Source organism: Rhinolophus sinicus, linkage group LG01 (assembly GCF_036562045.2).
Source record: "Rhinolophus sinicus isolate RSC01 linkage group LG01, ASM3656204v1, whole genome shotgun sequence".
NCBI classification, from domain to species: Eukaryota; Metazoa; Chordata; class Mammalia; order Chiroptera; family Rhinolophidae; genus Rhinolophus; species Rhinolophus sinicus.
The window spans coordinates 2,574,291-2,587,596 of record NC_133751.1 but is presented as its reverse complement, the minus strand read 5'-3'; the positions used below and the strand labels follow the sequence as shown (position 1 = coordinate 2,587,596).

At 47.3% G+C, this 13,306-nt stretch overlaps 1 protein-coding gene across 3 annotated transcripts; it reads left to right on the top strand.

Annotated features, from left to right (window-relative positions):
* The first annotated feature begins 1,014 nt into the window (after positions 1–1,014).
* On the top strand, positions 1,015–10,782 carry NDUFV3 (NADH:ubiquinone oxidoreductase subunit V3). 3 transcript variants are annotated; one of them, XR_012493768.1, is made up of 5 exons: positions 1,015–1,149; positions 2,253–2,373; positions 7,243–8,349; positions 10,248–10,437; positions 10,543–10,669. XR_012493768.1 is itself a non-coding variant. In XM_019745671.2 (4 exons), the coding sequence occupies exons 1-4, from the start codon at positions 1,105–1,107 to the stop codon at positions 10,704–10,706; spliced, it is 1,437 nt and encodes a 478-aa protein (XP_019601230.2). In that variant the 5' UTR covers positions 1,015–1,104; the 3' UTR covers positions 10,707–10,782. The 3 variants fall into 3 exon arrangements, 2 of the variants coding, with proteins under 2 accessions (XP_019601230.2, XP_019601232.2); XM_019745671.2 differs by lacking the exon at positions 10,248–10,437 and having other exon boundaries at positions 10,543–10,782; XM_019745673.2 differs by lacking the exons at positions 7,243–8,349; positions 10,248–10,437 and having other exon boundaries at positions 10,543–10,782.
* The last annotated feature ends 2,524 nt before the right edge of the window (positions 10,783–13,306 follow it).

Here is a 13,306-nt window from a genome sequence, read left to right as displayed (position 1 = left end):
TTCCCCTGCGACAAGAGTTAATTTGGGCAAAGGATAATTCTATTAGCACGTTTTCTTCCTTCTCCCTGCAGGACAATGGACTCCTTTCTCATTATTACCCTAAGACCCGAGGCTGTTATCTTGCCTCCCCCATTGCATTCGCTCGATCCCCTTTGGTAAGGGTCTGGGGGACCTGTTTATCTTCTGTCGAATGAGTCTCCAGCTGTTAGCCGGGTGAAGTTGGAGGCGTGGCAGCGTTCATATAGGATGAAAGAAGGGCACTGGGCTGGCAGGCTTTGGGGCTGGGAGGCACCATCAGCGGGGGGACAGGAAGCCACTACTAAGTACGTCTACTCCACGATTATGCCTAACTGGGAAAATCTTTGCAACGTCAGGTGAAGAAAAGCTTGTGTCTCTCATCCCCTGGCTCCGGTGTAAGTGTTGTCAAGGCCCAAAGCGCATCCTCCCGCCTGAGCTCGCCCTGCAGGAGGGTCAGCGAACAGGGTGACCCCAGGTAACCACGCAGACGGAGGATGGGGTCTGACCTCACGCAGCGGGTGGCAGCGAGGGAGGCCGGGCGCTTGGTGCGAAGCTGACAACATGCCGAGGGCCATCAAGCCCCCAGACAGAAGGACGCTCAGCCAGGGCCAGAAAGGCCCCGGGCGCCGTGTGAAGTCTGTGCTCCTAGGTAGGGGCACGGCAGGCAGACGTCGTGGTCCCCCTCCGCACACTGACAGGAGGCGACCCTCGCAATAGCCACACTAGCGACCCTGTGCCGCCGCGCCGAGCACCCCGGACGGCGCGAACCACCCGCCAGTGATTGGCGGCTCTACCCTCGCACGTGGCCCCGAGGTGCGCAAAGCCGGGGGAGACTGGGGCGCGTGCGCAGGACCCCCTGCCTTGCGCCCTGGGCCCAGAGGACGGGTGCGCAGATGGTGGTGCGCGCGCAGCGGCCGCGTCCCCCGCCTGCTCCTGTCCCAGCCTGTGATTGGTGCCCTAGCTCAGGGGGGCGGGCCTTCCGGCGGTGGTGCGCGCGCAGCGGCCGCGTCTGTCTGGGTGCGACCTCTGCCCTGCCCAGCCTCCGCCCCGCCTGTTCCGAGCCCGGCCCGCCCCGGAGTCACCGCGATGGCGGCCCTCCTGCTGCGGCAAGGACGAGCCTGGGTTCTGAAGGTAAAGGGGAGCCGGGCCAGCGCCAGGGAGCAAGCTTAGAGCCCGGACGACGAGCGCAGCCCGGACGGCCAACTCCGGCCGCCCTGGTGGGGGCACTGACCCGGCTCCCGGGCGGAGGAGAGGGCTCGGGGCGCGGACAGGGGCGGGTGAGCAGACCCCCGACCCCGGACGCGCGCCCGCTGGGCCGAATCTCCTGGCGAGCCTGCGGCGGGGGGGGGGGGGCACGGACAGGTGTGGGCGCCCAGGTGTCGCAGGCCGCCGCGCTCTGTCAGAACCGCTCAGGACGGCGTCTCATCGAGCGGGAGAGGGAAGAGGGAGCGTCTGGGAGCCTGGCTGACCCGATGACTTGTTGGGCAGATACTGAGAAGCCAGTTCACATTACCTCGTCTATGAAAAGGGAAGAAAGAAGGGCTTTCTTTCTCCGTATGTAAAAGCTAAGGCCACTTCACTACATTTACCGTTACAAGGAGCTCTGATTACAAGGCGGTAACTATTCATTGCAAAATAAAGCGCAGCGGGGAAATCTGTTGACATAAAAAATAACTCTTTTCCCCTTCATGATAGGCCCCTCGGTTCTCCGTGGAACATCTAGAACAGAGCTCAGCACACAGTAGGCGGTCGTGAATATATGCTGAGTGAATTAACAGTTTCTAAAATGTTTGCCACTTATGTATGGTAGACTGTAAACAATTTTGAAGCAATGATTTTTTTATCTACATCATTTTTAATTGCCAGATAGTATTTATTCTAATTTACTTTCTAAGTATACGAAAACATTTTATAAAAAGAATCATAGTATTTGGTAGGTTAATAGGTAATTGGAGACTACAAAAAAGTATGCACAGGAGAAGGTCTGGTTGGAGAAGCACCCAAATGTCAATAGCGACTGTCCTTGAACTCAGGTGCTTTTTTTCTTGCAGCTTTTTTGTATTTTCCACAATTTCCATAATGCACGTGTTGTGAAATTGTAATAACCATTAGAAATATGCCATAAGAATCCAAGACATTCATATGTAATAATAATATATGGTATTTGTATGTAGTAATGGCTATTGTAAATGGTATTATTCTAAAATACCCATATTTGTTCATTTTGTTGTCAGACTATGCTCCTAGAAGGACGAATGGTTCGAGGACTTGCTCCTGCAGTTTCTCTCTCCACAGAATCAGGAAAGAGTGACAAGGAACAGCCACCAAATCCTAAGAAGCAAAGTCCACCAAAAAGTAAGATTTAATGGTAGTCGCTAGGGGAGAAGAACGCAAAGTAATAAATCAGTCAGCTTGCCACACATAGAAAGAAGTTTTACTAGCAATGTAATTTAGGGTTCCTCCTTTCCAGCAGCATCCAGATTGTAATCAGACTTAAGATCTGTAACAGTTTAGACCAAACACGTCAGTACTGTAACAGTCTTTGACTCAACATTTAGCCCTGACCTGGTTCTGTCCGTATTTTCTAAATGCCAAACTCTGATTTGTAGCAATGGATGCAGAGTATAAAGGCTCGGTGGCATTTAGATGGCCCTACGACAGACCCTGTACTCCCGGGAGGTAGCTGTGAACCCCACCTTGTTTTTCTTCCCCTGATTGTGACTTTTTTCAGTGTTTTGAGACTGATCTATGGTTTCTCAGGCTTTGCTCGGCCACAGTCCAGGATTGCAAGCATCATTTTGTGACTGCAGAGAGTTAAGAGCAGGCACCATTTCTCATTATTACTCACGTTAATGGAGCATGTGATGTCTGATCTGTTCCCAATTCTTTCCATAGTCATTTTGACTTTTATCGTGTTTTCACTTTACTTTCCCTCCCTGAATACCAATGTAGCATATCCTCATTGAAGGAAAATAGGAAATGCAACAGTCTCCTTTTACTGCACGCTCATTATTAATAATGGATTGTAGTACAGGTCCATTGCATTTAGTCTTAATTGATGAAGCCTTAGATAACTTAAAATTTAACACATGAAATATGTACAGTTTCGTTGCACATGTATCAGCTTCATTGGGGATTTAGAGTGATCATTTGAATTTGTCTTATTTTTATCGTAACACCATTTCCTCAGTTTGAAAGTGTTTAGATTCTTTTGTTTTGTCCCTCTTTGGTCTGTACACAGAAACATTGGTGGGTTATAAGAAGTTGGCACTCGCTTGAGAGTGCCAGCCCGCTATCTTCACACGCCATGGGTCCCCACTGGGAGACGCACCTCCCTGGTGGTGTCTTCGGCCCCTTGGACGGGAGGCCTGATTTCGACAGGAACAGTATTTAATTCTGTCCTGTATCTGCCTCATTTTTAAATCTAGGGTTCTCTTTTTTCTTTTAATCCATGAGTTTTTAAATAGGTCTCTTAAACACAAGGATTTTTCTTTTTTTTTTTTTTGACATAAACATAATACCATTATCACCCCTAAAGCATGTTTACAAGAATGTCAGTAAAATTTTGTGTTGTGTCTGGCATGTTTCTGACGTTCTTTCAGTGTTTACTGATGAATGAGCAGTTGAGTTTTGTTGCTAGTATTATCCTTGCCCTTGTGAGTTTTCGTCTTATATCTGCAATCATACTTCATAGGTTTATGAAATTGGATGAATGAATTTTAAAATATCAGGGCAGAGCCAAAGGTTCCCCTTTTCAGAAACGTACTCGTGTGTGAGTGGAAATGGACGCTTCATCCCGTGACAGTGATGGGTGCAGTTATGCGGAGGGGACACTGAGCCGGGAGGTAGCCTTAAGGTCATGTAGCTTCTGCCTCTGGACATGACAGGTCCTGCAGGCCACCTGGGTCCTGGTTCCCTCGTGCCCACCTCGCTGGGTCCATGTGAGACGGGGTGAGAGGTGTGGTGCGTGCACGTGCCTGCGAATCACAGGTGCGGTCAGGTGCGCGGTTTTCAGAACTACACTCTCTATAATGCACGTTACATGTGTATCTCAGAGTTAAAAAATAGTAACCCCTGTGTGAAGAAAAAGAAAGAATACTTCTGAATTGATGTGTGCAGGCGTCAGCATTTCCCCCGAAGTGTCAGGGATTGGTAAGCGCAAGACACAAATGCTCTGTGCCCGCAGGGGCACATTGCCCGGTTGAACCTGCCAGTGGTGGGTGTGTTTTGCTATGTTGGTCTTTCAAGGAAAGTCACTACCAAGCTACAGCTTTGTCAGAGTAGATCGGCATGCTGCCTCCAGACAGACATAGGAGATTTCGTGAAAACAAGTAGGTAAAGTCATGCTGACGTTCAAAGTGTGAGCCATTGCTCTTCGACGTGACAGGGCCATCTTCCGGGGACATCTTTCCGCACTACTGAGTGCAGACCTGGCCTGGGCGCTGGCACTTCAGGGCAGCAGTTACTTACTGGTGGCATCTCCAGGTCATTGTGGCAAGCTTCCTCTGAGTCGCACGGAGGACGTTCGCTGGGCCTGAGCTGCAGCAGGCCAGAGATTGGCTCTCGCTGAAAAGCAGCGTGCACAACTGTGGGTCAGTGTGCTGGCCTCCCCGGGGACGCGCCCAGCAGCTTAGTGCGATGGGCAACTGCACAACGTTCTTACTTCGTATGCCAGAAGTTTCTTTTCCAGACAGAATTTCTAAATTATGTTATTGTTAATCCCATCTGAAATTTTCTTTCCATTTTCAGTAGGTGATACATCAACGTATAATGTGGTTTGAATAACTTATTTACAATTTTAAAAATCTGCACAACAAATTTTGGAAGATGCAGGAAAATTTTTCTATGCAAAGCAGCCTTTCTAAGATAAGCCTTGTGTTAAGTTTTGCCTTTTTTTGACTCCTTTTCCGCCTGGCACCCTACCCCGCTCCCCTCTGGCAACCATCAGTTTGTTCTCGGTGTCTATGAGTTTGTTTCATTTTGTTTGTTTGTTTGTTTGTTTTCTTTTTTAGAGTCCTCATATAAGTGAAATTATACAGTATTGGTCTTTGTATGTCTTATTTCACTTTGCATAATGTCCTCTATGTCCGTCCATGTTGTAAATGGCAAGATTTCATTCTTTTTTATGGCTGAGTAATGTTCTATTTTGTGTATGTACCACATCTTCGTATCCAGTCGTCTATCAGTGGACACTTAGGTTGCTTCCATATCTTGGCTATTGTACATAATGCTGAATGAACACAGGGGTGCAGATAGCTTTTCAAATTAGTGTTTTCATTTTTCTTTGGATAAACACCCAGAAGTGGAATTGCTGGATCATATGGCAGCTCTGTTTTTAATTTTTTGAGGACCCTCCACACTGTTTTCCACAGCGGCTGCACCAATTTACATTCCCATCAACAGTGCACGAGGGGTCCGTTCTCTCCACATCCTCACCAGCACTTGTAATTCTCTTTTGATAACAGCAATTCTGACGAGTGATGTCTCATTGTGGTTCTCAGATAATAAATGACATTGAGCTCTTTTCATATACCTATTGGCCATCTGTGTCCTCTTTGGAGAAATGCCTGTTCAGGTCCTCTGCCCATTTTTTCATTGGATTGTTCGGGGGTTTTGATGTTGAGTTGCCTAAGTTAATTTTTCATACTTGAAAAGTTTATGCTCAACATAAAAGTGGATTAATGACCCAGGTGAGAGGCTGTTGGGGTTTTGAGGCCAGCACATCTTACACCTTGCCGTTGGAGTTTCTGAGGTGCATCAAATATGGTTTAGAGAGACAGAAGGGAGCGTTCAAGGGTATGCGCTTCTTTACCTCGTTTCTCTGTTCACCATGGTCCTGGAGCGCCGTGGGTTCTGAGAGTTACCTGCGTCTGCACCCGCTTGGGGGGTCAGAGTGCTGGGTCTGGGCTGGCACGAAGCCATAGGACCAGGCATTGGCGGGATGAGGTGGTGGGGAAGGTGGAGAGGTGACAGTTTGGAAGTCTCCCACTCTCTAGCTGTTCAGTCCTGCCCCCGCACGTTGCTCGTGAACCTCCCTGGTCCATACCTGCTTTTTGGCTGTTCCTCCATTTTCTTTGATCATTTTCTGTCATTCTGTTTTATGCAAGTCCCTGAGTTCAGAAAACAATTAAAACGTTTTGGACTGTTAAGAAAGTAAAGCTAGGGATGCATTTCTTTCCACTTTAGAGAAGTAGGACTGAAATCTTTTTAGTGTAAGACAGCAGAATATAGACTCCTAGGCTTAATGAAAATTGGGTTTAGAGTTTGATCATTTGTAATATTTTTTAAAATTTTGCTTTAGATTTGAAAAGTAATTTTAATTTATAAAAACTTATCCTTTATTTTTCTTCTAATCTGTATGATTAGAGAAGATTTGCCGCCTGAGAAAATTGGAATTAGCTCTAATCAATGGGCTATATGATTTCATGTTTTCCTAATTGACTACAAAATATAAGGCTTTTGTGTTAGCACTATTCTATTTATTTATTTATTTTTTACAGTTTAAAACCTGTTGTGTCCAACGATGTGTATATGACATTAAATTATTTTAGACATTTTTGGCCTTGCAATCCTTTTGCTTTCTTTGGCTGAAGAAATCCCCAGGTGGCTTGTGGTTTGGAAGCCTTTCTTCCTCTCAGAGCAGCTACACTTGCACTCCATCATCCCCGACCCCCAAACACGTGTATGTGCACACCCAGCCCACCAGGCTCTTGTCTCTGCTTTTGCTTTGCTGCTTTGTTCAGAAAGTTCATACGACATGGATAACTTTTTTAATATTTGAGAAGCACCAGTTTTTGAGACATCTAAAAAATTATACATTTGTAATTTTCAAATTATACATTTGTAATTGTAAAGATGACTATTGAAGTCATCTGAAAATGTCTTTTATCATACTTGATCTTAAATTTGGATGAAATAATAGTTTAAAAATAATTATCATCAAAGAAGCTCTCTTGTGAAAAATAGAAACAAGTTTGTCACTCCTGTTGTTAAAAGTCCCCGTTTTTAAATTTTCCAGTTCCAGAGAAAATCATCTACATTTCTTCCTGTTCTCTTGTGGCGTGGCTTTCACTAAAGAGTGGGTTTCCGTAGAACGTGTCTGAGGATGATTACGTGGAAGATACAAATAACAAGTTGGTATATGATGAAATGTCTGTGCTGTGATGAATTTAGATTGTTTTACTAAATATTAAAAATCATATTCCTCTTTATGCCGTTTCCTAGATGTAGTGGAACCAAACAAGAAGGGCAAGCTACTAACCACCCCAGCAGCTGCCGAATTATCTAAACACTTAAGTTCTCCCGGTTCTTACTCGTCACTGGTGAATCGCGGTGGGACGGTAGCTGGCCCTGACCCCAGTGACAACCTGCAGTTCACAGATGCAGGGGTTCCAACGTTTCTGTCAAGAAAGACTTTGGTAGAGTTTCCTCAGAAAGTTCCACCTTCATTCCGAAAGCAGGGCTCCGGTTCCGAAGCTCTTGAGAAGAGCAGGAGAGGCCCGGGCAGCTCGCCTTCGTCTTCGTCTTCGTCTTCGTCCAGCTCCTCAGATTCAGAGTCCGACGAGGAGGAGGCTAGCTCCCAAGTTGATTCTCAGGTGACGAGCAAAGGCCAAGGAATGGTTCCAAAACCAGGGGCCTCCCGTGCCTTTGAAAACAAAGCGCCCCAAACTTCAATATCAACAAAAGAGAAGGCCTGGTCCCCACAGCCACATCTGGACCTCAGCTCTCCAGAGAAGCCCCGTCAGACGAAGAAGAAGGTGACCCCCACCAAGCCATTAAAGGACAGAAAAGATGCTGAACCAAAACCCGTGGTACCCAAGTCACAAGTAGATGAAGAGTTTCTGGTGCAAAATGTAAAGGAAAAAAAGCTGCAGAAAGTAGTTAGGTTAAATAAAATAGAGAAAGAGAGCCAAGAGCCATTTGAAGTTAAAAAAATCGCATCTGACCATACGAAGTCGGGATTATCTGCACAACTGAATGGCAGCCCGGTGTCCCCGCGACTGACAGAAAAAACCGCCGCAGGAAGACAGCTGCAAGCGACTCCTCCTGAGACCAGGGAGGGACGTCCCGGAGACCGCATCCCGGAGTCTGATGGGGACGTGGCTTTTCCCCTCTTCCAAAAAGAGAGCCTGGGGAAGCAGGTAACGGCAGGAATCCTGAAGGCTAAAGAAGAGATTTTGGAAGATCAGGTACCAATAAAACATCTGAAGCCAGTTCCTGTTGGTAATAAAGACGTTTTGGAGGAAAAGACGACAGCACTAAAGCTTGAGGCCAAGAGCGAAACCACGGCGGCCTCGGCGAGCGCGGTGGACGAGCAGGCCGGCGCCCAGGGTACATGCCTCGACTGTCGCGCTCTCCTTGTCCTTGGGTGGTTACACGACACCTGTGGGGTGCCAGCAAGTGTGACCGTTAGTCAGAGCAGCCGCGCAGCCCAGGACCCCCTCCGCTAAGCAGAGGCGGCTGTCCTGATTACGAGTAGCACACGCTTCGTACACAGACCCCTGAAACACACGCAGTGTATTAGCTGTGATTTATTGGCCCTCTTGGCTGTCCCGGAAGCGGGATAATCCTGAAAACTGGCGGTGTAACAGCAGCACCTTTCACTTTCGAGGGTGTGCCAGTGTCCACTTCCTGAACTTGCAGCGCACTGAGCAGAGGGGGTCCTGTCTGAGTCCCGTGGGGGGAGGGCAGTAGCCACATTGGCCTCATGCCCTCAGGTCAGCTGCCCTGATCGCTCTGAGCGTCCTTATGCCTAAGGGAACCCGCATTTTAGGACTTAGTCGGAAGTGGCCGGAGGCAGCGTGGACTGGCCAAGTCCTCTCTGGGTGCTTGCTTCTCCCTTACCTGGCAAACACGGTGGGCGCTTTAGTTTTCTGTTCTGAATTTTTATGAAGGGCTTTTTGGCTACCTCAGATTTTTAAAGGGAAACATTTATTCCTTTTATGTTACCATTTTCTTGTGCAGTGAACTTTATAAAACAATGTGTTTTAGGAAGGTCACAGCAGAACAGGGAAGGAGGTCCCCAGTTTCAGGATCTGTGGCTCTCCGAGACGTCTTTCAAATGCATTACTAACCCAGCCCCTTCCTGTCTGCTCTTCATTCTTTTAAAGCCACCCCTGTGCCCAATTGATGTTACCTGGCGATTATTGTCACTGTTTGTGTTATGTTGACAGCATTTGTGTGTTTTCTCCCCTCCATTTTCTCCATCTGTTGTTAACACACAAGTGCCAGTGCTTACCAGACTCCTCAAGACCTCGACAAGTGCCTTACTGACCTCCTGTTTCAGTCACGCTGCTGGACATGGGAGAGGAATGCCAGAGCCTCCAGGAGAAAACACAGAGAATTGGGGGCTTCAGATCGCAAACCCTCTTGAAAACAATGTGCTTCCAATTTTTCATGAATGTGGGATTTTTCCAGTATTCTCCTTGCCCTTCGGAGGCTAACGAGGGTCCTAGGAGCGCAGGGGCTGTGTCTGTGGGGGACTGAGTGTCACCACATCCAGGTGGCTCCGTGCCTTGCCGGTGGACCGGTTTTTGATAAGTTCTCTAGACCACGTGTCCCTTCTCTGTGTCGCCTTCTGTACCAACTTAATAATGCATGCGTTGTGGTGTCCCCACAAACATCGGAGACACTCCACTCACTGAGATTGGAAAGATGGCAGCTCTTTAAATGAGATCATTTTTGTGTAATACAACAGCAACGAAAACTTTTGGTATGAATTCAAATAGTGGGAAATGCATGTAAGTTCTCTTGTGCATCCTGAGTAGAAGTTGACAGAGCTCCAGTGACAAGTTAGGGCCAGTAGGGACGTAACCCAAACCTTAGCCGTCATCCCACGCGACCTTTATTCCGTGTCATTTTACGTGACCCCCACTACAGGAGAGCAGGTTTTCTTTTGCTTCAACCACACACTTCAGTTTTCAGTACCAAATGTCTAGGTGTATGGATCTCAATTCTTTTTCCCACTTAAAGAAATAAAGCTAAAGTAGTACTTTTTAGTCTAAAGTATAGCAACAACTTTTTCAAAAAAGTTAAAAACTATGCATCTCATTTCCAGCCCCCCTTAACTGTGTTGTTATTATTAAAACAGTTGGAGTTTATCTAATTCTTTTGTATTCAGAGACTTAGCCTCTGCTTTTGAAATTTTTCTTCTATAAAATGTTTGTTTCTGTTTTAGACAGATTCTAATATATCTCATTTTTTTTCTGCATCTGTACGTGACCCGAAAGTCCCTCCATAATGTTCTGGGAGCCCCAGGGCTGCGATTGGAAAGGATCCACGGAGGGCAATGTTAAGACGCGTTGTAACCACCGTTCCATTCCCTACGTCCTGCGGGTTGCATGTCTTAGAAGAAACTTTCAGCTAATTCCTTCCTTTTGCTTTTGAAGATGCTGTTGCTTCCGCAGCTTTTCTTTTCTGGTTAGAACCTTGCTCATGCCAGGTCGGGGTACGGAGAGTGCCTGGGGTGTGGGTTGCACAGAAGGCCGTTCTTGTTCCAAAGCTCATGCGTGTGTTCCCCCACAGAGCCTGCGCAGGCCGCCGCGCCCCCCGAGCCGTTCGACAACACCTCCTACAAGAACCTGCAGCATCATGAGTACACCCCGTACACCTTCACAGACCTAAACCTGCACCTCTCCAAGTTCAGGCTGCCTCAGCCCTCTTCCGGACGAGAGTCACCTCGCCACTGAGAGCCCGGCTTGCAGGCCATCCTCACATCGTCTGCTGCACCCTTGCCTGCGAAAATAAAGTCCGCTCCAGCCTCGAGGCCTGGCGTGTGCAGCTGCTTTCCCTTTACACCCTCACAGCAAATGGTGAACTAGTAACACTACTGCTGGGCATTTATTCAGCCTGGGTTTAGGAAAACATCTGTGTGCAAGGAGTTTTTCTTCAAAGTTAGGGCTCACTGGACACCCATAAAATGAGGGAATGTAGGGGCTTTCTCGCAGTGGTTCTGTGTTGAGCCCCTGGTCATTTCAGCATTAATGTGGGTTTCCAGCTAGGTGCTGACAATGGAACAATGACTTCTAATTTTATAGACCTAGTTCTTGATAAATTAGAAGTAGGAGTTTTGTTAATTTTAACGACTGCTTTGCAAAGAAGTTCTAATCAGCATTTTATTATCAGAGAAGGAACAATTGCTGTGCATTTGAATGAGGTATTTGTCAGTGGTGGGATTGGGGAGGGTGGAAATTTTTTAGGGTCCAGCTATAGCGTTTTGGCCGACTGAGTTTCCATCGCTGAAAACGTTAGGCACCTGGGCGTAGCCGGAGCGGGTCTGTGCACTGGGCACCCTGTGGGGACGAAGTAAGCAGGCCCCTTGGAGAAAACACAAATCTAGATGAGACTGCTGCAGATTCCAGGAACTCAGAAGAAATCCAGAGGTGAGATTTGGGCCATCCATTCAGGCCACATGTCCCAGCCTGAAGGAGGACATCTGTGTACACAGGACAGTTTCATGTTTGGCTTTGTCCCCACGCTTCCCTCTTCATGGGCTTTATTTCATTTCATATGAATTCTGGTCTTTGGCCTCCAGTCCACTTACAGCAAACAGTACACTGGATGTATAGCATGATCCCCCACTTCTGTTATCCTACATTTATTAAAATTAGTCCAAGTAAGCATACCAAAGTTCAAAACAGTATTGCCAATAGCATGGTGATTGCCTCAGATTTTTCTTGCCACCCAAGAGGCTTAGGGACTCAGCAAGATTCTCCTAAATCACATTTTTATTAGAAAACTACTGAGACCACATTATCAGAAAGAAAATGGAAAATAGTGATTACCGAAAGCCCACCATGGTAACTCAGCTACCACTGGCATTTTACGTGTTTCCCCAGGGGTGGTGGTTTTAGACGTAATCGTATAATGTACATACACTTTTATCCTCCTGGGTTTTTTCCGTTCCATAGCCTGTTTGTCAAACAGGCCCACAGAACCCCTGTGATGTCGATGGTACGTGGGCCGGGTAGCAGGGGAAATAGGATATGGAGCCACACGGTGCACTTCTCTGGACTGCGAACGCCACAGAGCTGAAGTTCTTTCTGTATAAAAATGGATGTGAATATAATTTGCGTGGCGTTTTCCCTGGGACTTGGGTCCCCTCTCCTCCGCCCGCTGAAGAGGTTTGAGAAACAACAATGGGCCGTGCCAGGTGGTCTCCGTTCTGGGCCCACAGTCGCTCGTGACTCTTGTCCCCATCTGGTGGCAACACAATGGCTGCCCACCACGCCATTTTGGGGTCTGTTATTTCCTATGTTCTCCTGAGGAGTGCTACCAGAAACAGCTGTGTGACTATAACTCATTCTGTGTTTCGTATTGTCTCCTCACGATGGCTTTTGAGAAGCAAATCTGACGAATCGTGTGACTCATGAACACACTTGTTTTCATTGCCGTGAGATTTGAGTTAAATAAGGTACACAGTTATGTCCTTTTATATTTTTCCTGTCACCCGAACATCTCCCTGGGTGTGTGTTCTCTTACCCCTGTCACATAAATCCCTGGGGACTGGAGGAGAGTGTGTGTAAACCGTAAGTCCAGCCCCTGCTTACTACGGGTTCTGGCCCTGAGGTTTACTGACAGCTGGCTAATAACTGAAAATCAGCACACGCTTGGAGGGTTTTCTGATGCTGCTGCCAGGCACGTGCTTTGTATTGTAACAGTTTCTGTCCTCAACCTGCGTTCAGCACCTGGGGCTGCTCGGCGGCTCCCAGCTTGCCACCCAGTGCTACGTGACCCTGCCCCACACCTCGCATGAGGACCAGGACACAATCCGAGGGCTGTGCAATGAGTTCAGCGACCATGGAATTCACTGTGCCCTGCGGGATGGTGCAGGGGAGCTAAATGCTGGAATCCACGTGCTCTGTGACAGCAGGAGGAGGTGAACTTTTTCTGTAAGGGGCCAGATAGTAAATATTTTTGGCTTTGCCACATATATACAGTCAGTATTGCACAATTTTTTTTAACCCTTTAAAAATGTTAAAATCATTCTGAGCTTGTGAGTCTTACAAAATAGGCAGAGAGCAGGGTTTATCTGAGGGGTGCAGGTTGTTGACTCCAGTATTAAAGAGGTCGCCACAGATCACTGAATTCTGTGAACAGGCTGCCCAGAGAGAAGACTAAGGAAGTGGTGTATTTCAGGTGTGAGGTCCACTGGTTCTACCGCCTTCCTCCCCTGACCCTTCTTCCCTGTTCCTTCTTCTTGCCCTTATTCTAGAAGGATCTGAAACAATGCCAGGAATAAAAAATTAACAGCTAAAATGATGTTCCTTCCAGAGCAATTTTCACTCTT

Bases quoted from the DNA above. Each gene is read 5' to 3' on its own strand.
- NDUFV3 (XM_019745671.2), top strand. From the start codon at position 1,105: ATGGCGGCCCTCCTGCTGCGGCAAGGACGAGCCTGGGTTCTGAAG. The intron at 2,374-7,242 runs GTAAGATTTAAT...GCCGTTTCCTAG, and splicing joins GAAGCAAAGTCCACCAAAAA to ATGTAGTGGAACCAAACAAG. The intron at 8,350-10,542 runs GTACATGCCTCG...GTTCCCCCACAG, and splicing joins CGAGCAGGCCGGCGCCCAGG to AGCCTGCGCAGGCCGCCGCG.